This window comes from Ambystoma mexicanum, chromosome 14 (assembly GCF_040938575.1).
Source record: "Ambystoma mexicanum isolate Mex_15411 chromosome 14, UKY_AmexF1_1, whole genome shotgun sequence".
NCBI classification, from domain to species: Eukaryota; Metazoa; Chordata; class Amphibia; order Caudata; family Ambystomatidae; genus Ambystoma; species Ambystoma mexicanum.
This window is the reverse complement of record NC_090940.1, coordinates 560758234-560785086: the sequence shown is the minus strand read 5'-3', so window position 1 is coordinate 560785086 and position 26853 is coordinate 560758234. Positions and strand designations below refer to the sequence as shown.

At 48.3% G+C, this 26853-nt stretch overlaps 1 protein-coding gene across 1 annotated transcript in view; it reads right to left on the bottom strand.

Annotated features, from left to right (window-relative positions):
- Positions 1-641: 641 nt before the first annotated feature.
- SPTLC2 (serine palmitoyltransferase long chain base subunit 2) overlaps positions 642-26853 on the bottom strand; it is a 475564-nt gene continuing 449352 nt past the window's right edge. The window contains exon 13 of the mRNA XM_069637917.1: positions 642-5487. Within this exon, the coding sequence (XP_069494018.1) occupies positions 5368-5487 (120 nt within the window). The 3' untranslated portion in view covers positions 642-5367. The remainder of the gene's footprint in view (positions 5488-26853) is intronic.

Here is a 26853-nt window from a genome sequence, read left to right as displayed (position 1 = left end):
ATACTTTAAAAAGATGGGTAGTAGGAGTGGGCAGCAGATAAAATGTGAATTGAAGGGGGCACTTCAAAAAAAGGGCACAAGTATTGGCGTGTTGGCATGATAATAAAAAAAGACGCCAAGTGTCAGCTCTGCACACTTGGCAGCGATGGTCTGGCAATACTTTTTGTGCCATGTCTTAAGCATATAAGCCCCACTGAGTGTGGGCAAAGGAAAATATAAAATGCTCTAGGAGGGCATACATTCGTTGTCTGAAGACCTGTACTACGAAATGAGTGGCACATGCAGGGCAACTGGCACAACAGTCCACCAGGACAGCAGCACACGCTTGGCACTGGGGAAGAGGGGATGCACAGGATATAAACATGCAGAAAATCATAGCACCCATGCCGACCCAATAACTAGCAGAGGGCAATCCCCACCACCCACACCTTGACATATTCAAAAAGAAAAAAAATATTGCTACTGAGCGCACGATTATCAACATTTCCCAAGGTGACAATTCTGGTAAAGTTCATGGCAATGACCATTTTAAGAGGAAACTCATTTCCTGAAAAAAGCCTCACAAATTTCAGAGAAAAAGAACATAAAATGGTGCAACTTGTTACTTCACAAGAACATAAGCCTCTTTCGGGACAAATGAATCATTCTTCATGGTCAGTTTATTAGTTCTTCATTCCAAAAAGAATAACAGTTTTCCGGTATTTTTTTTATATCTCAAATGTATACTGTACAGGGTTCCTTGGAGGAGCGTACAAGCCTCCGAGAAGTATTTAATTCTTTACAAAACAAGATTTTCCCTGGTGTCAAGGAATCTAAATGTTTTCTGCAGAATGACCACACATTTATCATACACACATGTACATACCGTCACCCACTGCGCTTGCACAAGGAACCTACTACATCGAGGACAGGACACAGTGAGTGGACACCATGGAACCGCTTGAGCAGGTCAAGTGGAAGCAAGTAGACAAGATAGCTGTTTGTTGGACCAGAGATCTTTCCTACAATGCCAGGCTTCTGGCAACAAGCTTCAGAAAAGGAAACCGGCACCTTTCGCTGTGTCGGCCTAGAGGTAATACATTTGGTCTTTGTGCTTTTTTTGGTCCAGTGTGAAGATGTGGGAGAGGGCATGATTCCTGCATGGCTGAGAGCCGTGGTCAGTGTCTCGCTCACGAAGGGCAAACACATCATATCCACGTGCTTCTCAACCCCAGAACTCTTACTGTTCCTAGAGTATATTCTGCAAGCCAACCCGCCGAGTACCCAATCGTACAGGATTTCCCCCATTACATTAATGCGGAGGAAACTCTCATGCCAGTTAGGCTCCGGCACAAGTCTCAAGGTTCATAGGTGCACATCTTCCAGTGGTGTAGAACCGATGCAAAAACAGGCTGCTAATAATGTTAAATCTTCCATGATCGAAACCCTGTCTCCAACAACAGGTGCGAGTTGTGCTTCTGACAAGGTGCTATCGGAAATCAGGACCTTGGATGGTTCCAGCCTCAACAAAGGCCATGTAGGCCTGGTGGGATTAGGACCACATGGGCTGGGGGGGGTTCCCTCAGGAGCAAGGGAACTGCTGCCTGAAGAACTAGGTGTTTATACATCTCACAAGTGCTCTACACATGACTGAAACAGAATAAAAGCATCAAGGTCTGGGCGTGGTTTCAGTTAACTTAGGAGGGTGGCTAAGGGCACCAACCCCGCAATACACAAGATGAAATCTAAAGCCGCATCCCTACTGCTCATGGACCTGGTGAACACTAACCCGAAGGATATGCGCACTAGACTTAATACATTGCTTTTCCCGAGCTCTCCTAGGCAGCATAAATGCCCAGGTAGTAGATCTTCGAATGGCAAATATCCCTTGAGGCACAGTACTTTTGACAGCAAATTAATCTACATAGTTTGCTTTGTTTTCCTAAACATTTAAGGCATGTCAGAGATTGCATTATTTTTTTTAAAATGCCTTTTTGGAAAAAGGATATATTCGGACACAGGACTTCCAATAAGCGCATTTGTAGCAGTGGTCTATGGAAAGTTGCAGGCTTTGTATAAAGCAAAATACTAGACATGTCACAGAACAAGATCTCTGGATTGTACACACCCAGCGTCGGCGCATATGACGTAGGGACAATGCAAAGATACGTCATCCACACATGTCACGATTGGCGCAGTCTGGGCAACGAGGATTCCCCTGCAGCCAAATAGCTGATAGTTACACAGCATCACCAGCAAGGACCAAGTGCTCCTGTAGAAGACGCTGATCCAATGAAGCAGGACCTAATTTAACAAAAGATGATCATCCGTGCAAGACTTGCAGGCGTGAGGAAACATGATCAAATATGAAGAAAATCCCAGGAACGGCTTCTGCAGAAATAATCATGGCAGTAAGGACACCGCTGAAAGGTCCCCTTCACCACCTCCCAAATCCTTCTGGCATCATTTTCGGTCCCTAAATTAGTTTCTAATAAGCGCGATCATTTGAGTTATGCTGGTTAAATTTGAGGGTATCCCTCTGAAAGATAGAACTAATGCCCATTTACATCGCCATGGTTTCTCCTTTTTCTATTGTTTGTAGCCTTGCAACTTCTACTTAGCAAGTGTATACTGAAAAGTTCAGCCCAGAAAGCAGCACAGTCCGATTAGCCAATCCATACATGGCCTACATAATGAAGCGTTTGGGACTAGTTTGACAGCTCTGGTGCGCCTCTTCAAAGAGCAGGGCAGGTACATCTGGAACCATGAGTCCTCCCGATTGATGATGCACTAGAGTTTTTGTGCTGCCAAATGCAGACCATGCTATTGGAAAGGCGGCCAAGAAACACAAAGACAGAGGTTCGATTTCACCACAGAGCTTAGACAGGTTATGCAGCATGACTGGATCAAAACCGTGGAGCGTGAAGCAACAAAGGCTTGGAGTGGATAAAGACCCGCCCAAGAGCACATGTCTCCAGAGGCCACAAGCTGCTCTTTCTAATCAGAATAGGTCCGCATGCCACCATTAAATCTGCCTTTGTGATTAGTGCCTCCACTGCTGGAGCACGCTGGCAAACTAGGCTCAGCACACTTCTACGCAATACACTCTCCAACTAGGATTGGGCAACTGGCTTAAGGATGGGAGCAGCAACAGTTCTTGGGTTCAGGGCCATTTCTTTCTAAGCCAGCTTCACTGAGCAATATATTGCCAGAGGCAGATTCGAGGGGAGTTCGTAGTGCTTGTACACGCTTTTCCCCATTTTACCATACTTTAGCATTTTAAATTTGTTTTTATGCTCATCTCAATATGAGAAAATCCTAACAAAGTACAAGGGAAAGTAAGGTTTCAGGTATGGACCAACACACGCAACGTTAAGACTTTTTCATAAGGTTAACGACATATTAGGACATACGCAGGTTGAACTTTGGGGAACAAATGGGCACATTTCTGCCAGCAGATTAATATTGTGATGGCGACCACAACATTCTACTGGGCAGTCACCTACATCAAAACTCAAAGTATATTTAGTATTTGGGTTTTTAATCAGCAGGTTCCAACATGCAAATCAGATGCCATCTGCCTTCAATGTGCAAAGGCATGGAGCTCTGCTTCATTGGGGACCTAGGCTTACAGATGTGGCAAGATGGAGGTCGCTCCAAGGACCATGAGCCCAATTTCTGCAGTGCAAGTCCTCTGTTGCTGTTAAGTCAGTACACGCGGGTTGGGGTCGGAGAGGGAGGGGGAATAAAGCGTTCCTTGCCCATGGAAAAGCCGATATTGGGACGGATGACAACACAATACAAATATTTGGGAGCGTTGTAAAGGTGTGATTCAACACTGCCCTCAAATGGGAGCCAAAACCACCTTTTTAACACACAAACAGACAAGTCCAGCACACCTTCCATTCCCACCGTGTAGTCCACAATGGGGGAAACTAACACACTGCTGGTTAACTTCACTGAGATAATGTCAATGGTTTTTCCAACACCTGTGGTGGGGTGGAGACAAAAGGAAATAAAACTTTTGGTCATTTCAAACATCAAAAAGAGGAAGCTTAAACATAATTTGACTGAAAGAGGAACTTATCTCCTTAAGAGGTTAATGGACAAGTACGCCCGACTATTGGTGGGTACTTCTAACTCCATGTGGCATTTGAGGCGTTCTTGGACTGGCGCAGAACAAGTGTCTGCCCTTCTATGAACATGAACGATTCACTTGCTCTTTCATCTATCCTTTGCACCCCCACCCACTCCGCCTTCACATCACATCAGCCCCCCACACCCGCGAATGTGCAGGTGTCAACGAGACCCAGAAAAGTTGCAACGGCCTATACCTGTTCCTGAAAGTACTGCCTTTGTCCATCCAAACGAGTTGAGTGATTAGTTCAACGTCCCACAACACAAAAGGCAATAAGGGCACCAGGCGTGAACAGATACATGACCTTCCAACACAGCAGGAGACAAAGTTCTCATGGATTTCATTAGATAATAAATAGGTTATAAAAAAGACCATCCACTTCGGATGCGGCGCAGACAAATTAGCACACTTTTGTTATTTACAGTTGCACAAGAGAGAAAAGTGAAAAGGTCCTTATAAAGTACAGCACAAGAGTTGGGAGTCTTAATACAGTGGGGCAATTACTATGCACCAACAGTGTACCCCCTGCACTGTGAGGTGAGCAGGTTCCTGAGGTGCAATATTAAGCCTTGCTGTGCTGCACAAGGCAAATCACTTGGTGCACGCATGCCTCCCAATGCGTGCATCTCGACTGTGGAGGAGGTGAGCCTAGAGGTGTACTACTTACTGCACTTGAGCTATGCACCACCAGGTGCTGCGAGAGGCGGGTTACATGCAATACAGTAACAACGCCCCCCTCCATTGCTCAGTGAGGGGAGTCTGTTACTGGCATGGACTCCTAATCCTCACTCTGCTCAGAGAGGCAACAGGTTACAGAGCAGAACCAATGTGCAACGGGCGATTTGCAATAAAGTAACAATGGCCCTTCAAATGCGCAGTGAGGGGAGTCTCTTACTGACAAGGACTCCTAATCCTCACTGTGCCAAGAAAGGTGACGGGTTACTGAGCAAGACCAAAGTGCAGCCACACGATGAGAGGTGAGCCAGCTACTGTACAGGAATGTTGCTCCTCCAAGCAAATCGAGGTGAGCCAGATATCGTGCAGGATCTGTAGAACTCCCGGTGCTGCAAGACACAGACTTTGCCTGCCAAATGAGCCTGTGTTGAGATTGCCACCTTGCCCAGTGTTCACTCAGTACATGAAACAGTGCCGTTAAGTCCTTCATCCCCGCCCAAACCATCATCACATGGATAGGGAGCTAGGGTCTGTCCTCCAAGGCAGAGGAGTAGAGGTCCTGCAGGGGTGAAGAGTTAGTCTTCTGTTTCTTCATAGGTTGTCTCATCGAATGGCCGGTCCAGGAGAGGCACCCGATGATGACGGGAATATTTGAGGCTTAGCAGGTCACCCACTTCATCAATGACTTTCAGCGCCTGGGCAAGACAAATAAGAAATCCATTAGGAAATCCATTAGAAACAAGAACAGTTCAAAGATTGGAAACACTTTAAATCGCTAATCTTAATAAAATGTGATGCGAACGCCCACACTAGACAAAACAAACAAGAGGCCAATCACAAGCAGCTTAAACAGCTGGGAGACAAACAAGAGAGTCGTCAGACCTCTTGGGAAGCCAAAGCAGCAGCTCGGACCCGGGGAACTCAAACCTGACCACAGTGTACTCAACTTCCTTTTGTTCTGCACACGCCCCGGTGGCTTGAGAATGGCCACCTTGCCCACATACATGCAAAGACCTTTGCTTTTATACCCTTTGTCCAACCGTATAAACCTCAATCTCCAGCAAGGGTCACTCCCATATGAATCATTTTTGCATAATCCCACCGCAACCTGCTTCACACAAGAGGACTGGGTCTATTTTCCTTGTGACCTTAAAATGTTAGTCGTTTTAACAAAATCAATTGAAAAGAAAATTAAAGGAGGTTGATATTTGCACTTGTTAATGTTAAAGGACATTTATACCGCCCACCATCACCACCGAAGTCGTCTCCTGGCACTCTGGTGGATATGAAAATTAAGAGGGTAGGGAGGGTTAGTAGGGTGTAGCGTAGGGTGTAGCAGGATAAAGGTAGAGCAAGATTGGTGATGTCCTGTTGGCAGCTTCAGTTCGGTTAACATCTTTCGCTGAACATGGGTGTGGTTTACGGATCGGTAGACTCCTATGTGCTGCTGTGCGAGACTGTGGTTTGTGTTGTTGTAGTAGTAGTGAAGTGCATACGGTTTGCTGTGCGAGAGAGTGGTTGCGTTTGTTTAGGGTGTAAGCAGAGTTGTTTTTTTTTAGCGGATGGGTTAGTGGGTTTACCTTGTTGTTTCGGGAATCTGTGTTGGGCGTCTCAGCTCTTGTCTGCAGGAGCGTTCCTTTGGCGGTTCATTTGTCTGGTTCTTCCCAAGGTGGTGGCATGTCTCTGACTGTCTGGTGATCTGTGGGCGGGAAAGTGGCAGGGGCCTCCCCTCCCTAGGGTTGAGATCGCCACGGTTGTGGGTTGCTCTTTGGATGTCAGTGGGGTCTGCCTGCCCATGGCTCCCTGAGCTCCTGGTATGCGGTCTCCGGAGTCCTAAGGGTCCCCTGTTCTGTTGGGCGGTAGGTAATGATTACTGCTCCTTAGTCTTCAGCTACGGTCCCCGTCTCTTGGGCTTTAGTTAGTGGAGGGTTTTGGATTGGGAGAGGTTCAGGAGACTGTGAAACCTGCGTTTCCTCCTTCACTTGCTACTTGCCACATGTGCTTGTTTGTGGTGCGCTCTACTTCCATTGGTTTCTGTTGGTTGATTCCGTCCAGTTCTGGAGGTAAAGAGCCAGGTATTGAGTAGTTTCCTGAATTTTAGGTGGTCCTTTGTATTGCATATTTCTTTCGGAAGTGAGTTCCAAGTTTTTGCTGTCAGGTGAGATCCCCCAAGATTATTTCTTGTGTATGGTTTTGGTTCCAGGCAGATGTTATTGCTTGATCCGAGTGTTCTTGTCGGGTGGTAAATGGATATTTTAATTTTGTAAGAATTCAGCTCCTTGGCCGTGGTTTGCTCTGTGCCTTATGCACATCATTGTTTGACTGGAAGCCAGTGTAGTATTTATAGCATTGGTGTGATGTGGTCCCTTCATGATAGTTTAAGGAGGAGGCTGGCCGCTGCGTTTTAAGATACATTGCAGTTTCTTCAGCAGCTGTTCTGGCATTCCGAGGTAGAGGCTTGTTTGCGTAGTCAATTCTTGACAAGGTGAGGGCAATGATTGTCAGTGTTTTATCATCGAAGGACAGGAATGGTAGGATTCTTTTTATTGAGTGAAGGAGGAAGAAGCATTTTGTTGATTATTGCATTTACTTGTGATTCTAATGTTAGCATGTTGTCCATTAGGATTCCAAGGTTTTTGACCATTTTTCGACGGTGTGGGTACCGTTCCTAGTTCGGTGGCCCATGGGATATAGATGTTATTTCCCAAGGTTCATTGTGTGTGGATGACTGAGAAATCTTGTACGAGTGCTTTGCCGAGATCCTGATGCGACATCCAATGTTTTTGGAGCGCAATTCAAAATCCACCGAAAGGGAGAAAGAGTGAAAATTGACAAAATGGTAATGAAGAGCTTAGTGGGCGATTAAAAAGACATTTCTGAGTATTCCCACATTTGGAGAAAAAAATTAAATAAGGGTTTACTCTCCAGGCATAATTAAAATAATGTGTATGGAGTGCGCAAAAGATTGAGGTCATAAGTGGCGTCATTGGTGATATTAGGGACTGTGCAAGAGGGGGCTCAGAGCTATGGTGGTGTAGCGTCCAACGACTGCTGAATTTGAGGGCTTTGTTGTGTTACACCATCACACCAACTACACTTCCACTCATTTCATTTCCTATATGTATAGCTGCTATGTGTGGTTTAGTACAAAAGCCATTTCTTATTGTTAACCAAGTTGGGCACAACAGCACTATAATAAAAATCCAATCTGCGAAAAGGCCCTTTTCCATCGGGGAATACAGATTCGACCTAATGTTAATTGCTGGCTGTTATTAACCCTCTACTTCAAGAAATGTGCGACGAGTTCTGTCTTCCAAATGATGTGGTTAATTCTGTTTCTGAAAATCATCTCTATCAGAGCGCAGTTGAATAATGCTCCATGCCAAAAAGCATAATACCCACATGTGCCTTGCCTGGACAGTCACATCCCTAGCAGCTGCCCTGCAGTGGCATCAGGGACAAAGGTCATGTGTACATTGCTGAGCACAGCTGGTGTAACAAAGTTTCAACAGGAAGCGGTGGCTTTATAACAGTCTGCAACCCTCGTAAAAATGTAATTGTGTTACTCGGACAGCCTAGTGCAGTTATTACTACGTAAATATAAGCCACATCTGGTTTTCACAATGTTTTTACTGTTATTCCACCGTTCACAGGCACAAGCCCTCGAGTGCCATATTGTCGTCACGACAGGGTTGGCTGTATATCAGCCATCTGGCCTGGACGTACCCACAGCAACTATGTGGAACCCAGCCCAGGAAGCCGCCTTAGATTGCCCGCAGAGTAGAGACTTTCAAGGGAATAGGAGCCCCCCCCCCCACCATTTGAGGTCCCTAGGGAAATGGTGCTTCAAAGACAGTCCTGTCATGACAATGACCATCTCTCACCAAGGTGCGGAATACAGGAGTAGTTTTGAAATAGGAAGCTAGAGGAAGGGTGATATGGAGGTGGCGGTGGGGGTAGCCGAGGGGGGGTTAGAGCAGCCCAAAGGAGAGGTTCAGACCTCAGAGGGGTCTCAACATTTTGGACTTGAAAGGGCTTCCCGAACTTCCTGTTTCGAGTTGCCACTACCGTTGGGCAAGCACTCTGGGTAGGACATCAGCAAACAAAACACTTCTTACAGCAACGTGTATTGGACCCTTAACAGGCTTGCTCTGGACCAATCATTTGTAGCAATTTGCCTACATAAGGGAATCGGGACGCTCTCCTTACTCAATCATCTTTTGAACACTTTTGAAGAAGGATTCACTCCAACACTGTGGGGGGCACAGTCCCAAAGTTCTCTACCAGAGTGTGAAGACAGACCTTCAAGGAAGAGGAAAGCTCTTCTCCCTCAACATTCCAAGGGCTTTATTTGGGATGATGACTGGTTGGAGAAGGCTTATTAAAACAAAATAAATTATACCCAGGACCCTGATCACTGGAGATGACAGAATCCAGCAAGGGTCCTCTACAAACCTTCCTGGTTGGAAAGGGAAGAAAAAGGGACTCCCCTTACACCAGAGACCCTGGACTAGATCAGGGACATCATTTCACCAAAATGCCACGGGTAGTGGAAGTGACATCACACGACCCTTGACCTCTGATGACATCACAGGAAGTGATGTTATTTCACCCCACCCCAAAGTGATATCACGGGAAGCGATACAACACGACCTTTCACCCCTTGACAAAACAAAGGGGCAACACATAGCATTGTTCCAAAGTACACTAAGAAAAATGGTACGATAACACTATAATGTGATATACATTTCATACAAGAATGGATCGCCATATTTATCGTTAAGATCAGTGTGTATAGACCCACAACACCAAATAACTGAATGCAAGCAGACGTCCATGTCCAAATGATTATGTGTTATTTTATAGCACTTATACTTAATCGCTTAATAGAACAAATATACATACAATATCACCCAACCTGTGTTTGTACTCATTTATAGGACTCAGGAGGATGAAAGGCTGAGTTGAGGTGTTTAAGAACAGAGTAAATCAGTGACTCACCCCCTGAAGTGTGCCTGAATTAAACCTTTAATGAGTCTAGCAATTATTGTAATGAATTCCAGAAAGACAGATTTGGTATTCTTATGTTTTCTTATTTAGGTTCACTGCTTGTGGAAACCCTGTTTTTTTTGTATTTTCTGTATTTTTTTTTTAAGAAGCCTGAACATGAAAGCCAGCCAAACCAGAAACAAATAACGACATGGGGGGTGTTAATCTGGGTGGCACCGCATTTCCCGTTCAAATCGATACAAGAGGTAGTTGAAACTGATTGAAGGATGGCTCTGGTGGAGAGCAGGGAGGTATGCATAGTAAACACGTATGTCCCCAACCAAAACACAGCAGCATACTTCAGAGCCCTGTGTACCAATCTTAGTACGTTATAGGGAGCACGGTGATCTGGGGTGGGAACTTTAATTGTGTGTTGGATCCTGTGGTGGACAGATCTGATGGCAGGGTGGGTAAGCCTAGCCCAGCGGCGAGAGCTTTGCAGACACTGCTAACTGATTTTGGCTTTACAGATGCGTGGAGGATGAAACATCCCACTGAGAGGCAATACTCGCACTATTCAACCCCGCACCAACGGCACACTAGGCTCGATTACGTCTTTGCTACAGCAGATGTGATGTCTGAAATTACTCAAATCGAATATAAGGCTAGGGTCCTCTCGGATCACTTGCCCCTGATCCTCGGATGGCAATATTGCCCCCCGAGGGCGAAGATCCCTACATGGCGCCTCCGAGCGGAGGCGCTTAAAGATCCAGTCTTTAGAGAAGATATAAGGGAAGAGATTACTAACTTCTTTGAGGAGAATACTGGGCGTGTTGATTCCGCGGGCACATTATGGGAAGCTTTTAAGGTGGTGACGCGGGGGGCGGCCATTGCTAAGTCAAGAGGGTTACAGAAGTGGGGTCTTGGCTGACCTGCAGAGGACAGAAACTGAGCTAGAAACAGCATTGAAGAGCGGTGACGTAGACACGGAGCTGGTACTCCAACTACAGCAACAATGTGCAGGGCATTGGGAAAGACTCTGCAATCTCAATTACAGGAATAGGTTGAGAGGCAGCACGGGGGGGGAGAGACAAGACAGGCCGCCTTTTGGCCTGGCTATACAAAAGCGGGAACCCTAGGCCTCCGATTAGGACCATTATTAGGGAGGACGGGGATGAGGTGGCCACTCAAGAGGGGGTTAACAAAGAATTCGTGGAATATTACAGAGTGCTGTACGGAGATGATGAGATGGGTAACAAACGCAAGATAATCGAAACGTTAGAAGACATAGGGCTGCCCAAGATAATTGAAGAAGAGAGGGAGGAGTTAGATGAGCCAATCACGTTGGAGGAGTTAGAAGAGGTTGTGAAGCAGTTACCTACCTGTAAGACCCCGGGAGCAGATGGGTTCCCCAGCAAATTCTATAAAGTATACAGAGAGGAAATCCTCCCCCCAATACTGGGCATGCTTAATGAAGCGTTTGAGATAGGACGGTTGCCTGAGTCACTCAGAGAGGCGATCATAATACCGCTGCCCAAGCCCAATAAACCGGAGCATAGATGTGGTTCCTACATGCCTTAGTCGATGCTAAATCAGGACAGCAAGATTCTTACGGCTGTCCTAGCAAACCCGATTGCAGAAAGTGATTGGTAGACTCATACATCCTGATCAAACGGGTTATGTCCCGAACAGGAACATAACACAACCATAGGCGACTTCACCGGGTGGTCGAATGGGGTAGTAAGAACGAAGGTGAGATGGCGATAGTGTCTCTAGATGCAGTTAAAGCTTTTGATTCGGTCAAGTGGTCATGGCTATTGGCTGCTTTGGAAGGGTATGGAATGGGGCCGGGCTATATCAGGTGGGCTAAGATGGGGGGCCGGGCTATATCAGGTGGGCTAAGATGTTGTATAGTGAGCCGCTTGCCAGGGTCCGAACTGGAGCGGTGATATCCGAGAGATGGCAACTTGGCAGAGGCACCAGACAAGGGTGCACCTGGTCCCCGATGCTTTACATCTTGGCCCTGGAGCCTCTGGCAATATGCTTTAGGGCACAGTATGATGCGATTGGCATTGAGGTAGGAGGGGAACAACACTTGATATCCTTGTACGCGGATGATTTGTTACTGTACTTGCAATACCCAGAAGAAAATCTCTTATACATACTTGAAGTGATGGGAAGGTATGCAGAGTTGTCGGGCATATCGGTGAACCCCCAAAAGTCTGTCATATTACCGCTAGGTAGCTATAGGGGGACCCCTGTAGATAGACTATTGGTGCTACAGGTACCATGGGCAACTAGCTCTTTTCGTTATTTGGGCGTAGATGTATATCACACGGTGGAAGAAGAACACAGACAATACGGACGTAGCCGTCGAGAAAATTAGGAACAGCATGCAGTTCTCGGCAAGGTTGCCCTTGGTGATGATGGGGCGGGGGGCTATGCTTAAGATGGTAGTTCTGCCCAGGCTCCTGCATTACTTTAGTAATATCCCATACATAATACCCAAGACGTTTTTCAGTAAATTGAACAGCATGTGTAGGGATTTCCTGTGGCACGGTACCCGAAATAGAGTGGCGTTTTGGAAACTGCAGAACTTTTATGAAAAAGGAGGTATCAGACTGCCTCATTTTGTGGTTTATTATTTGGCGGGAGAGTTACAATATGTGGATAAGTGGCTTTCTGATGAAGTGACCCCTGAGCACAGGGTGCTTGGACAGGACTGCGCCCTGTTTTATTTGAAAGAAATGATTTGGCTGTCCGAAACTGAAATGAGGGGGCGTCCTGCGATGTTGAGGCTTGGATGGAAAATTTGGCGTAGGGCTTGTCATTTGATGGAAGTTCAATGCCCGTGCATCCCGCAGATACTGCTGGTTGCTTTGACAGGAGGGGATGATCAGCTGAGGGTGATTTGTTAGGACCTACTGGGAATCAGTGGAGCTGGCATCGCTAGACGATGTTTGGCAAGAGGGATCCATTAAGGAGTTTATAGAACTCAACGAAGAGGCGGGGCTACACAAGGGCCAATAGGTCACGTACATTAGATTGGTGCGGATGATTAAGAACACCTGGCCAGAGACAGTTTTGATAGAAGAACCAGATGCAGTTTTGGGAGCAATATGATATATCCGAAGGAGGTCATGAGATCTCAAGACTGTATGAGATGGCTAAGGCGGGGAAAGATTTGACACATCTGAGACTGGACTGGGAGGTTGCAGTGGGGGCCCCGATGGAGGATGGGGTGTGGGAGCGTGCCCTGGGCTACCACAAACAAGTGTCTAGAAATGCCAGATTAAAACAAATACGGCTGTATGTAACGCATAGGGCATACATGAACCCCTTGAGGATATCTAAGTTCCGGAACGCTGGAAGACAAGTGTGTCCTAAATGTAACCTGGAAAACGCTGACATGACAAGTTTTGGTCGTGCCCGATCATTAGGTGTTTTTGGGAAGAAGTGGCGCAGAAACTGGCTGATAAAGGGGTTACTCTCGTCACAGACACGGCCTAGGCCTGCTTACTGGGCGGGTTCCCTAGGCCACGGAAACTCAAGTATATTGAGAAACTGAGAAATCTGGCGTATGTGCTTGCGAAACGTAGGATCGCCATTGGGTGGAAGAAATGCCACAAACCTAAGGTGGATGTATGGTGGAAGGACTTGCAGAAATGGGCCAAGGCTGAAACGGTGGCATGGCAAGAAGCGAGTAGCCGGGCTGATGAAGGGGAGGCGGGCACCCTGTTGGCTTGGAAAACGCTAATAGCAGAATTGTTTGGAGTAATATCAGATCCAACAGACTCCGAAGAGAACGAAACCTGGCCGCATGTGCCAAACATTGAATGAGATTGACAAATAGGCTCACGGGGGGAGGGAGGAGTAGTGGGAGCAGTGATTAAGATAACTTGATGTGTAATGGAACTATTATGATTATGCTGCTTGTTTGGTTTTTGTTATTTTGTTTGCATAAAATCAATAAAAAAAATTTAAAAAATCTTTCTTTCCCTTAATTCCTGTGTTCCATCAATGCCTTTCATTGCCTCCTTTTCTTCTTCATTCCATCTTAGTTTAATTGCTGATTTCCTGTCCTCCTTTCATTCTTTATTTCCTAAAAGTTTTACTTCACACTCATCTCATTCATTCATTCATTCATTCATTCATTCATTCCTTCCTTCCTTCCTGCGTTCAATCTTTGCTTCTTTCCTTCTACAGCTTTTGTTCATTTAATCTTTATATACTTATTACCTGCATTCTCAACTGAAAAACAGAACAAGCTCCACAGTGTTCAACTTTCTGTGATGGGATCTCCGGTTCTACAATGCCTCCAGGCTCGGAGACCCAAGCTTCGGCTATCAGCTTTAGCTACAGTGTGTCGATCCAACATGGCGGCACCAGATCCATACAGTAGCAGCCCCTAGCGTTCTACAGCTCTATCATCCATCCGAGTCAAGCCACGCCCCCAACACAGGAAACAGTATTTCTAGACTGTTCGACTGCACAGCTTCGCGTTGCTACTCTCCATAGAGTCTTTATGCTGCATAAATGTGTGCTCTTTTACCATCTTTACCCAAGCCTTCAGATCCTTGTACGTTCATTTTGTCATTCGTTTGTGTCTTTTGGCCTCCAGTGTTTTTCCTTCGCTGGTCTATCCCTTCTCACGCTAGTCGTCCCACGAGGGCGTTCTACGTTCGCAGTACCATCAGCCAATACCTGCCTACATTTGAAAATCAAAATTCCTGAGATTTATGCTCCGCCTATTTGCACACGGCTCTCCTCACACACCCCCACCTGTCAAAAAGGTAAACTTGGTTGTTTTAGCCGTCAGTTTGCTTACTATAGCATTGAAAATCATTAATTCATGGATTGAAAGCACTATTATAAGGGTGCAGCCAGTGCGCACGAACATTTCGCGTTGTTTCCGGGTCCCGTCATATTCTCCACCTGATTGGCTGCTGGCGGCAGCCAATCAGGTGCAGAATATGACGGGACCCGGAAAGAAACTCAAAATTCCTGCGATTCAAGGAACTTTTCCAGAGACCCGGAGAAATGCTTGAAATTCCTGAGTCACTGGAAAAATTGAGGGGGGTTAGGCAGGTAGGCATCAGCACACATACACAAGTGGGATACCCACGGACATCGCTAGGTAGGCGGGGTCGAGGGCCAGAATTATAAGTTACTCGCATGGGAAACCTTTTTTCAAATTGATTTGACAAGTACCAGTTTCTTATGCGGCAAGAGGAAACACCACGTAGGTCTCTCGGGACCACAACTCCAGCAGTCCACAGTTCGCTGGTTCAGAGGTTATCTCTTACATCTAACGTCCACTTCTCTTGTCTCTCCCTCTGGTCAAGTCACTCTCGCTCTCCTTCCTTCTCATCTGTTTTAAAGCCTGTTCACCGTGCTCCATTAGAAAGCTTCCCCCTCCTTTGCTGCTACTTGCACAGCAGGCTTGCTACAAGTCGCTAACTAGGGTAAGCTCTTTTGGGGTTAGCCACACATCCTCGGGGGAGGAGGGGGGGGGACGATCCCAGGAGCCTGAATACCGCTCCCATTACCAGTCTCACCCGTCTTCTAATAGGATACTGCGGGTGCTATCCTAAGGTTCGGGCACCATCTCCATACATCCACCCTTCCTTGTGAAGACCGGAATCAGAGTACCCTATCAGCTCAAACCAGGGTTTTCTCCCCCACAAGGGTTTCCCTGGGGGCTTCTCTCTGGACTAGCCTCTGTGCTGGAACAGAGGGGTCACCAGGTGAATTTCTCATTACTGCAACACGGTCTGCGGAAACAGGTGGGTGACTTTCAGTGTCATGACAGCTGGTTAACTTTATGTTGGGATTTCTTGACATACATGCTGAGCCAAGCAGAACACTTTCTTCCAGTTGACCGTGCAACAGTAAATGTTACTCACTGTGGGTACTACTGTACACTAATCCACAGTATTCTTTACCTTCATTCTTTTGGTATTTGGCCCCAGACAGGGAGCATGATGCATAGCTAGGTGTTGCGTATACTTATTTACAGGTCAGGCTTCGTTGGACGCCAGATTTCCTTTTGACAACTAAAGGTATCAACTAATTAGGTTTTGGGAATAATCAACTTACTGAAGTTCCCCAACTTAACACTCAATTCATGACACATTTGCAGCCTTACACGATTGCAGGCACCGAAAAGTTTTAAACATGATTATATTACTGCAGGGATGGCAAAGGTTTCTCCGAACATTACGCTTACCAAAGATTTCTCGCCCACCAACGCAGCTTTGCATAATGGTACTCCTTATGCAAGCTACTTTGTCAGTTGGGCACCAAAACAAGGTCCATACAAAGATTCCTTAATAAAAAGTCATACTATTAGGGTGCCATGGCGTACCCCACATCCAAACTGGCCGAGTTCCTTTCACCCTGTGCTTCACATTTAACTCAGACCACCTATCCTGGACTGGCCTGCTCCTGAACCCTTGGCTTGGCAGTCCCAAAATTATGATGCTGCTATTTGAGAATGCAGTTAATTCATCCGACTATACAGACAAAACTCCCATGCTTCAAGGGTCATTTGAACACTGCTCAAATTCATCACGCAGCCATCGACTACAATGCACTGTATGCTTTATCGAGTAAATTCCCCCTTACTTACAGACACCTTTGTGTCTACACCCTACTGATGAGGTTAAACCAGACTGAAACACGTGTATGGGGTTGCTGTTGGTACTCTTGTTCAGAGGAGAATTGCCTAGCATTTTGGTGCTGGACTGCCCCAGGCAGGACAAAGACTGATATGTTTGGGATATTTCTTCTCTGTGAAAGGTAGTGAGCTAATGACCCTGGGTAAGGCTCTTGTAACCAGGACTCATGTCAGGCAGAGAATCTCCCAGGACCCCTCCCCCCTTGTTAATTGCATAGTGGAGAAGAAACCCAAGAGGGCAGGTAATTTAATTGTGTTTTATAACACCCCTAATACTGTACCAGAATTAGTTTTCTAAGCATGGATCTGGGATTCAAACCTCTGTTGCTCTGCGTGGTCATGCTTCCAAGACCAGCGCCTTGCCCCTGTGCTATCCTCCGAGGGCCCAAGCATTGAAAGGCTTTATGGAGGAATGCGAGAAGATGGTATCAGCAGAGGAGTTGGCAAATGACCAGGCAGGTCAGGAGGGAGAGGAAGGATGAAAAGGAGCCCGCCCAGCTGATAGTGTAAATAGCACTCTAAGTTGAGAGACTAGGACAGTCTGTAAAGGAGGCCACAGCCTTGCCATTCCCAGGCTCCCAAGTCTGGTCCCACATTGTTAGCACTTGGAGTTGTCCCATGTCCGAGTGCGGCCACATGAACCCCAACTGATAGAAATGTTTGCCAAGGTGGGCGACATGCTTACAAGTGATACAAGAAAGCAACTTCACTACCTACCAACAAAACCGGTGTTGGGGCATTTAAAACCAAGGACAATGCGTGACTTTACTTGACCACTAGTTGGCAGAGTCAATGGGAAGAGCAGGACCGATTGACATACGGTGGTCCTTAAGCATGTTAGAATTGCTCTTTGCTGTTTAAGTGGGTGACCCCCCCACCCCCCTTTACTTTCAGTCGACCCAAACCTTTGGCATATTCATTTCTGTTAAATATAATCAGTTAAATTATATACCCAGGGCAACGAGTTGATCCTGGCTGTCACTGATGTCCTCAAAGTAGGAGGTAATGGTAGGTGTCATCAATAGCTCGATTTTGAAGCGCTCTTAGAGTCCTTTGGGATAGTGTGGCACTGAAGTCAAATATGGCCGAAGAGTGGGTAAGGTTGCAGTGATCTTAGTGCAGACAAAAGCGGCTCCAGCAGGTGGAACAACATGGAGGGTGTAGAGGGGATTGGGAGACCCAAGCTGGGTAACTGCCTCAGTCGGCACCAGAACCCTTGATCCCTCAAAGGGTATCGAGAAGCATGTGTGCACATTCCTGGTTCCCCCCACCATCAAAAAAGCTCACCAATTTGCAAGGGAGCCATCACCCTCTACCTCCAAACAAGCAAGCAGTGAGAGAATTACCTTTTCCAGGCAGTGGAGGCGCAGCATTTTGCTTCCGCCTTTTCTCACGGCAGACCCTGGTCTGAAGATTAGCCAGACTTCACCATTTTCCTTACACATGCGCATGATTGGGCCTCTGGTAAGAGTGCTAGCTGACTAGAAAGGTTGCGGTCTATAAAAACAGCTCCTCTCACTGCACGTCTGAAATGACTGTTGTGGTATTTCACGGTAATGGGTGTTCTAAAAAACGAATCCTTTAAGACTCTGCCCATGCTTTGGATGGATCAGCACATGGTACTAAGTGTTCTGAAAGTTCAGTGGCATCGGCCAGTCTTAAAATTCGAGGGCCTGGAGAATCTGGGATAATGTGATCTTAATCTGTCCTTACACAGATGAAAATTCAGCAGCCACAGATAAATGATAGGACAAAAACTTCCGTTCTCAGGCGGCACCAAATAAGGGGACTACCAACCCACCCAAATCATCCCTACAGCGCTTTTCTCGAGAAGTGCCCAATCTCCTCCAGCAGGATGGGATGAGGGGAAGAGGACATGAATGAGGGTGTTGGATGAAAGGTATGGTTGAGACTGGAGAGTCAACAGGTAAGGTGGTGTGCTGTCACTCTCCACCGTATTGGGAAAAACTCCCTGCCACTCGAGTGAATTAGCCAAATCCCAAATTAAAAGGGCCTTGGAGCAGAGCTCATCAAGGGGTGGTCTGTGCAGCAAGTCTGACTATGGGCATCTTTGCCTCTTGCCTGGCAGAAGAAACGCTGATGGGCCTCTTTGCCGGAGGGCATTTGCCCTTTACCAAGGTGGGCAAAGGAGGTGTAGCACCAGAAGGAATAGCCGCTGTAACGGAGTCCGCAGGCTGTTGGACAGCTGGACCCAAGACTTCACTGTAGCCTTGAGGGGACTTTGCAGCTTTAGCCTCAAACATGCTGCAAAACAGCATGTTACTGAGTTTAATCTGGACATCTGGGTCAAACCCAGAAGTCCTTTCACTCCATAGGGGGTGGGTGCACATAGCCTGGACATAAGCAGCAAACACAGCCCTCAGGTTTCTGGCCTCACTGTCTAGGGTAGAGGATGTATACACCACACTGGACACAATCTTAAATCTGCAGGAGCTGGGTAATGCTTTCTAGCAAAGTCCCAATCCACAGCCGAAGGTTTTTGCCATGCTGCCATGAAGAGGGCCGAAATCGCAGGGTAAGTGGATAACAGTCCTTCTGCAGATCCTTCTCAAGGATGTCTGTAGTCAAAATGGACCACATGCTCATGGGTGCAGACATTGTGGGCAAAGGTCTTTTGGCGAGATGCATGGGATTTCCCGTTGGGCGAGGCTGGAATGAAATGTAGCTTTGGTGAGGTATCCAATCCAATGTGGGTCCGCAAGGCCGGGGCATACATAGTTGGATCTCCTCTGGAAGTACACACTGCAACCCTCCAATCTGAAGTGGTAGAGCTCGTGGGAAAAGGTACCATAGGTGGCGATTTTAATGAAGTGTCATCGCTGGAATACTAGTGACTGGTCATCTTTCGGGAGGAGGAAGAGTGTTGCATCAAGGTGCAGCTGGGGGAGCAGGACCTCTTGCGGTTTTTCTCATTCTTGTCCTTTCGGGGCAGCATTCAAAGAACAGTCTTTCGCCTGCTCCTCATTGGCCAGAGCCTTCTCGGAGGAGGGCTTCAAATCTGGGGACCTCAATGGTGTCTTCTTCCCTCCATTGTAAAGGCTGGCCTAGGCAGGCGAGGCCTTCAGCTGCCAAAGCTCTGTAGACGAGTGCACGTATAAGACTAGGTCGGCCTACAAGGATCTTAACTGCCAAAGCTCTATAGGGGAAGCCTGGATTGGCAGAGATTGGAAGGCAAGGGACTAGACCATCAATGCCATGCGGGTAAAAGCCTGGAGCGGCAGACAAGGGCCTACTGCCAAAGCTCTGTAGGCAAGTGGCTGGACTGGATTTGAGAATGCAGAGCCGAGACTTTTAGAAGGATGCACTGCAGTAAAGAGCTGTATTTTGCATCAGCCACGCACGCTCAAACCCACGGCCAGCCCCATCTGGCTCGAGCCCGTCATCGAGAACCCAATCCTTGCAGCAGCCTGGGCCCCTGTAACCAGAGCAGGGGGCACCTCGCCGTCAAAGCCGCCAGATGGAAAGAATTTAAAGCTCATTTCTTTTTGGGTTGAAAGAAAATCTTCAGCCGTCGCTTGAACCTCAGCTCGAGAGAAGATTCTATTAATGTAAAGAGCGGGGAAATCTAATAAGAAACATCCGCGTGAAGTCCGAAGGCCTCGAGGAGGCGGGATTGGAGCGCGGCCGGCGGCGCTGTCAAAGCGGAATCTGAATCGGGCTGGGAAGCAGCGGGTCCGCCGAGGGGGCCGAGGGTTAGGAGGCTCCGGCTCCGACTGATCCCCGGCCAAAATATTTCCATCTAACAGAAGAGACGTTCTTGTTTACGCAAATGGGGGTGGAACATGCTTTTCCGGTCATGGGAGCAGATTAGAGCCCGCGTGCAAAGCAGACAATGCCAGGCGGCAGAGCTGGGCTCCGACCAGGACATTCCTCGCTTTACTGGATGCTCATTTGCTTTTGTTGGGTTCACGGTGCATCTTTCGCCGGCTCCTCGGGCATTGCGATTTACAGGCAACGCTCTACAGCAGCAGCAGCAGCAGCAGCAGACTCACCCACCCACCACCACAGCACCGACCAGAAGAGGCGCGCACACTGCGCCGGCAAAGCAAAGGCGGATGCACAATCAGAAGCCGCACAACAGAACCTGCACCAGAGCGGCCGTCTCCGGTGGCAACTTCTACAGGGCGCAGCCCAGCTCTGGAGGCCTCATCCAGAGAATGGGGCCACCTCCCCCTGGAGGGCACAACTCCAGGCTGAACATTATACATCTGTATACTCTGGAGGCAGTAGGGAAATCTGTGCCCAAGGCATTAGGATAAACTGCAAGAAGCATTCACCACGAGTAAAACGAGACTCCCAATGTGAGACTTGAAGGGGGTGTTCAAGACAGGAGCGCAGGACCTAAACCCTGAGCTTGGGAGGGCATGGGCTTACTGTTCGCGGGTAGATGCTGGACCCTTGGCATTGGATCTGCAATAGGTTTACCAGTCATTTTCCTTTAAAGGAAGATTTCGGGAGTGCCTAGCTAGGCACGGTGTATTCCAACAGTCAAAATGCTTGCCAGTCGCCTTACCTGCTCAAGAAAGGTTTGGGAAAAAGCAGCAGTTACTGTGTGTTCTCCCACCCCAACACCCCAGTATAAAGGCACCTGACGAGAGACTGTATAACTGCCTGATCACCGTGGCCTGCCTACTCCTGCTACTTGCAAACACTGAGCAATCAAAAGGGGTTCATCAAATGCAAAAAAGGAGATATTTTTCAGGAATAGCAAAGCCACAAAAAACCTCACACGGGCTGGTGACTATGAAAAGGGAGACCTGAACAAGCTTCAGGACTCTTGCGGGCAGGACATGGCTGATCAACCGCCAGACTGCGCTTCTGTGATCTCAGACATTGATTGGTATTCTGGGGCATTAGGTCTGGCCTTTAATATATTAAATCTATGCTCAGCAAAGGATAGGCCGCATCTTCTAGGGCACGATAGGAAGACATGCCTTACACTTAAGTGCTCCAAGAAAAGAAAACAAAATTATTCCTTCTCGGCCTGAAACACCAGCTTCTCACTACCGCTTATCACTTTGCCAAACACCCCAACGCCCCCCCACTTCCAATAGCATTCTGAAAGTGCCCACACACTCGATCTAAATAAATGCACACAAGAGATGATCAGTGTGTCCTGGTTAACCGGGGCATCTATGCATATGCCCACTAGCTCAGCCAGAAAGTACACCAGCTGAACAAACCCAAGAAGGGTATGAAGGCAAGACCATTTAGGCTTTACTTTCAAATGATCAGCTATTAAAACTGGATGCCACCTCTGCAGCAAAAGACACTTTATCGGCCAGCAGAAGGCAACTCTCCACTCCATTTCCCAACCATGCGGGCTGGGGAGACCTACGCTTCTCAATGCAAGGGTCATACACACTCCCAACCACTCCGGGGCTTCAGGATAGCCCTTCAGGCGGACCAGTGCCATGAAGTACACTACCACCACAGGCTGGGAAGATGAAGGCATGGAAGCAACAGAAGGATGGAACTTGCAGAACCTGCAGCTCAAAGAGCACAGGTACCAGTGAAAGGAACTGGTGTGCAGCATGGAAGACTTGCAAGAAGGGTCAGTGTCTCAGCAGATGCAAGCAGAGTGCATGACTTGGTTAGCAGAAGGGAGGGTACTTACCTCTGAGAAAGATGCGTTCTCTGGGCCAATGCAACTGACCTGCCTCCATGGAGTGTTTTTAAGGGTTTAGCCCACAGTGGGAGGGAGTGGGGGTTGAGGGAGGTGGGCAGAAGGACAATATACTTAGCTGTAACTATTTTTCTCCAGCAGGCGTTTGGCATAGGTTCACATGCTCATGAATATTTCCAGTCAGGCTGAGAGTCCTCAGTAAAAAGACAAACAGTTTCACTTACAAACGATATTTCTCCTCAAAACCAATCACTGTCCACAGGGTCATACTGCCCCAATCCAATGACAGTCCTCTCCCTAAGCCCATCCCCTGGCAGCCATCTTCAGATTTGGTAAGCACGCAAAGTGGCAGCATGATCAAGAAGAGCCGCAGAGGGGACGGAGGGAGGGTTTGCATGTGAATCCATGCCAGACCCATGCTGGAGAATAGTTACAGGTAAGTAACATGTTATTTCTCCAGCACGGGGTCTGGCATGGATACACAGGCTCATGAATAATGAATACACATCAGTACATCATTACATATCCATGGAATTTGGCAAGGCTCAACAGAAGCAATCAATTCTTACCTCACAGACTCACCTCAAGCAAACAGGTTGCGTAGCACTGCTTGGCAGACTTTGGACTTTTCCCTGGAATCCCTGTCGACAGTAGAAACTCGAGAAGGTGTGCGTGGACTTCCAAGTAGCAGCCCTCCCGATGTCCAGCAGGGGCACACCAGCCTGGAACACCGTCGTCGCAGCGATTGCTCTGGTGGAGTGGGCTCTCAGACGGCTGAGCAGCAGTTCGCCAACCTAGTAGTGCATGATGCAGCTGGAAAGCCACCTTGAGATGGAAACCTTGGACAACACCTTCCCATTGTTCACAGGACCGAAGTTGACAAACAGCTGTGAAGTCTTTTGAAAACTCTTTGTGCTTGCCACATAGAACTTCAGGGCACAAGCAACGTCCAGCGAGTGCAAGGCCCTTTCAGCTGGCGACAAAGGTTTCAGGAAAAAAAGAGTAACAAAGGTTCATTCATTAAGCTGGAAATCCAACTGAACCTTCGGCATGAAAGAGGGGTGCGTCCTCGATTCGTGGAAAGTCAGCTATGGCTGCTTGCAGGATAGGGCCTGTATCTCACCCACCCTCCTGGCAGAGGTGATGGCCACCAGGAAAGCCCTTTTTTCACAAGAGAAAAGGAGGGGCCAGATGCATAGGCTCGAAGCCCCCCCCACCCCACCCATGAGCCTCGTCAGCACCACGTTGAGTTCACACGCCGGGGCAGGAGCATTCACAGCGGGAACGAAAAAGTCCTTTGAGGAATTCCTTGATGAGTCGATGAGGCCAAAGAGAAAACCTTCCTGTAGACCTGGTGTAACCGGAGATGGCCACCGGATGTACCTTGATCGAGGCGTACGCCAGTCCGGCCTTTGCCAAGGATAGCAAATATGGAAGAATCTGCAGGGCCGTGACCCTCAGAGGGGTTAAAACCCTCGGTGACCAGCACCAATTAGCGAAATGCTTCCACTTGGGACCGTAGCACTTTAAAGTTGACAACACCCTGGCGAGGACCTCCCTGCAGTCCATAGGCAACTCACACTCCAAACTAGGGCTGCAGGAGCCAAGTTCTCAGGTTGAGCAATCCTGGGTCGGGATGCAGGATTGTGCCTCCTTCTCTGGCGAGACGATGTAGGACCATTGGTAGCTTGATCAGAGGCAATGCCGACAGGCTGAGAAGGTCCGGATACCAAATCTGCCGGGACAAGGAGCATCATCCTGCACTGACTCTCTGAGTGTATTGATGACTCGTAGCAGGAAAGGCAACGGAGGAAACTTGTACAGAAGCATTCTGTTGCAATTGACTTTCCTTCTTGTGTCCTGTATCTTGTTTGCATGAGGTATGCAAAGTGTGATGTCATTTGTGGAATGTCGGTAGGAGGATTGGAATGTTTGTGTGTGAATGGAGTTCCACCCAAGGCAGTTGAAAGATGTAGCCTGGGTGGTGGGAGCCAGTGGGTTCCTGTCTGTACCTCCCAATCTCCTACTGTACCTGATGAGATCTGATAACTAAGCTACCTGAATAAAGTAACCTAATGACTACTGGCAACCTGACAGCGTATCCTTTGAGCGTAATTCCTGAGATCCAGTCATAACATTTTGGCGACATGGGCTGGTCTCGGTGAGGACCCCTGAGTGGACAGGTACCTGTGAAACCCAGGTAGCGGACAGAGGAGACTTCTGCGGGGGGTGCAGAGCAGGAGGAAGTTGAGTGACCGTGGTAAAGGAGAGGGAACCCACTGCCCCCCCATGAGGAGTCACATCACTGAGGGAGGATTAAAAGAAGGTGCCCTGATAAGACACCCAGGGAGAACTAAGCGAGGCTGCCATGGGTCTGGCAGGCACCCAGCAGAGTGATGTTTGTAGAGACTGTAAAGGTATCAAGTAGTTTCAGTGCCAGAGATTGTACCAGTTGGCATGAAGGGTATTACAAGATGTTCCTATCCTGCTGGCAGAGATTGATATGGCAGTGTCTATAGAGGTGCCTGGGACTTGAAAAGATGCTAGTTGGAGGTGCCAGCCTACCAGTGCTATCCATAGAGTGATTTATTCAGATCTGAGCAACTGGAGTAACCAGCGTGAGGGGGTGTTAGAAGGGAGGACTGGAGCGCGTTTCTGCACATTCAACAAGTCCAACAGATGCACTGAGTGTAGGGCACCGCCGAGATGTTTAGTGGTGCCAAGTGTAACATATGGAAGGCATCTTACGTCCCTCACACCCTGGTTTGAGAAGTGCCAGAGAGCTTGCTGCTCTCTGCAGCCTCCCAGATCCATGGTTAACCCAGGGGAGCGTGTAAAGGTGCCAGTGACACGTGTATGATACATGCTCTGCTTCTGTAGCCAGTGACAGTTGGAGCCACGGAGCTCTCTGCGGCTCAGCTTCCAGAGTTGCAATGACGACGTAGGCGGAGTCCCCTGGGAAGCTGGCTATGGAGTCTGTAACATGGACGCCTTTTCAGTGAGGGCCGAGTTTACCGTTAGCATGATGCAAGGCATCAACGATATGTTAAGAGTAAAGCACACCACACGATCAAAGGCTGAATACACCATGCATCACCACAGACTCTGCACCAGAATCTCCTGACACGAACACCACTGTCCACTACACACCACAACTCCCATGGAAGATGTGGTCCACCTGGGCCTGCTGAAGTTCCCACTTGTGGCAGGAGCGCAATTCCCTGCTGAGGGAATCCGCAATGGTGTTCGACTCGCGCTAGGGGAGAGGGACGAGAAACATTTCTAGACTGACGGCCCAGTGCCTGAAGTCCTGCACTTGCTGGAGAGCGCCAGGGATAGAGTGCCTCCTGGTTTCCTGATGTAGAGCATCGTGATGGTGTTGTCCATGCAGATCCTCACCACCTTGCACTTCAGAGATGGAAGGAATGATTTGAGGTCCCAGAATGCTGCACGTAGCTGTAGGATGTTGATATGGAGATCCTTCTGCTCCAGCAGCCACAGACCTCAGGTGTGCAGACGTCTGGTGTGGGCTCCCCAGCCTTCCAGAGAAGTGTCCGTGGTGACCATTTCCTGCAAGGGAGGGGTTCTGAAACCCTGTGCCTTGGGCGATGCTGGAGCAGACTCCCAACCACCTTATCACCCCAAATGAACTCATCGTCCAGAGTGATCCTGTCAGTGAAGTTTACGGGCACTTGTACCCAGCGAGCGTCCAGGCACTCCTGAAGAGGTTGCATCTGTAACCTGCAGAGCCAGAAGAGGTAGATGCTGTACATCATGCCAAGCAACAACTTGATGGTCCGCACCATGGCCGTCTTCAACAACAGCCGCTGCACCTTCCCCTGAATGGCCGCTAACCTCTCCTCTGAGGGTGATGCTAGGCAGGACACTGTCTGGCCCCCAGGAACAGCATGTTCTGCGATGGTGTCAAGCGGGACTTTGGATAATTTATGGAGAATCCCAGATCAGTCAGCAGCTCGACGGCCACCTCCGTGTGTCCGACGGCCAACTCTCATGAGCGGGCCTGGATGAGCCAGTCGTCAAAGGTGTGGGTATACGTGAATCCCCCGTAGTTGCAGATGGGCCAGCAACGGTCCCAGGCACTTTGTGAACACTCAGGGCCGACCTCAAGCTGAAGTGTCTGGCCTTGAACTGGCAGTGCTGTCCCTGCACTACGAAGCATAGAAACTTCCAGAGTTTTCTGTGAATAGGGAAGTGGAAGTAGGCGTCCTCCAGGTCCACCGACATCCAGAAATCCCCTCTTTCAAGTTGGCCGAGGACACGCTGCAACGTGACACTCCTGAATTTCTGTGACTTGCGGTACTTGTTCAGACATTGTAGGTCTAAGGGGCCTTCAGCCCCCTTTCTTACCAATAAGTACCTGCATTCAACTCCGGAGCCACTGGGGAACCAGCTCCATCAGCCCTTTTCGTAGCATGGCCCGTACCTCCTCCAAGAGCTGAGGGATGCGCTGCTCCCGACGGGCCACCAGAGGGATCTGTGGGCATCAGTGCTGAAATTCCAGGGTATGTTCTTGGGCGAGAGCATCCAGCACCCATCGGTCGGTGATCTTTCCACACTCAGTCAACATAGTCAGCCGGCTTCCCACCGGGGCCCACGGGTGGGGGCCCGACATCTTGGCCAGTTCATGATTTTTTTCGGGGTTGGCGCCCTGCCAGTGACAGAGATACTGTACTTCTCCACCATAGGCCACGGAACGGCCTCTGTGGGTTTCCTTGGTCGTGACTC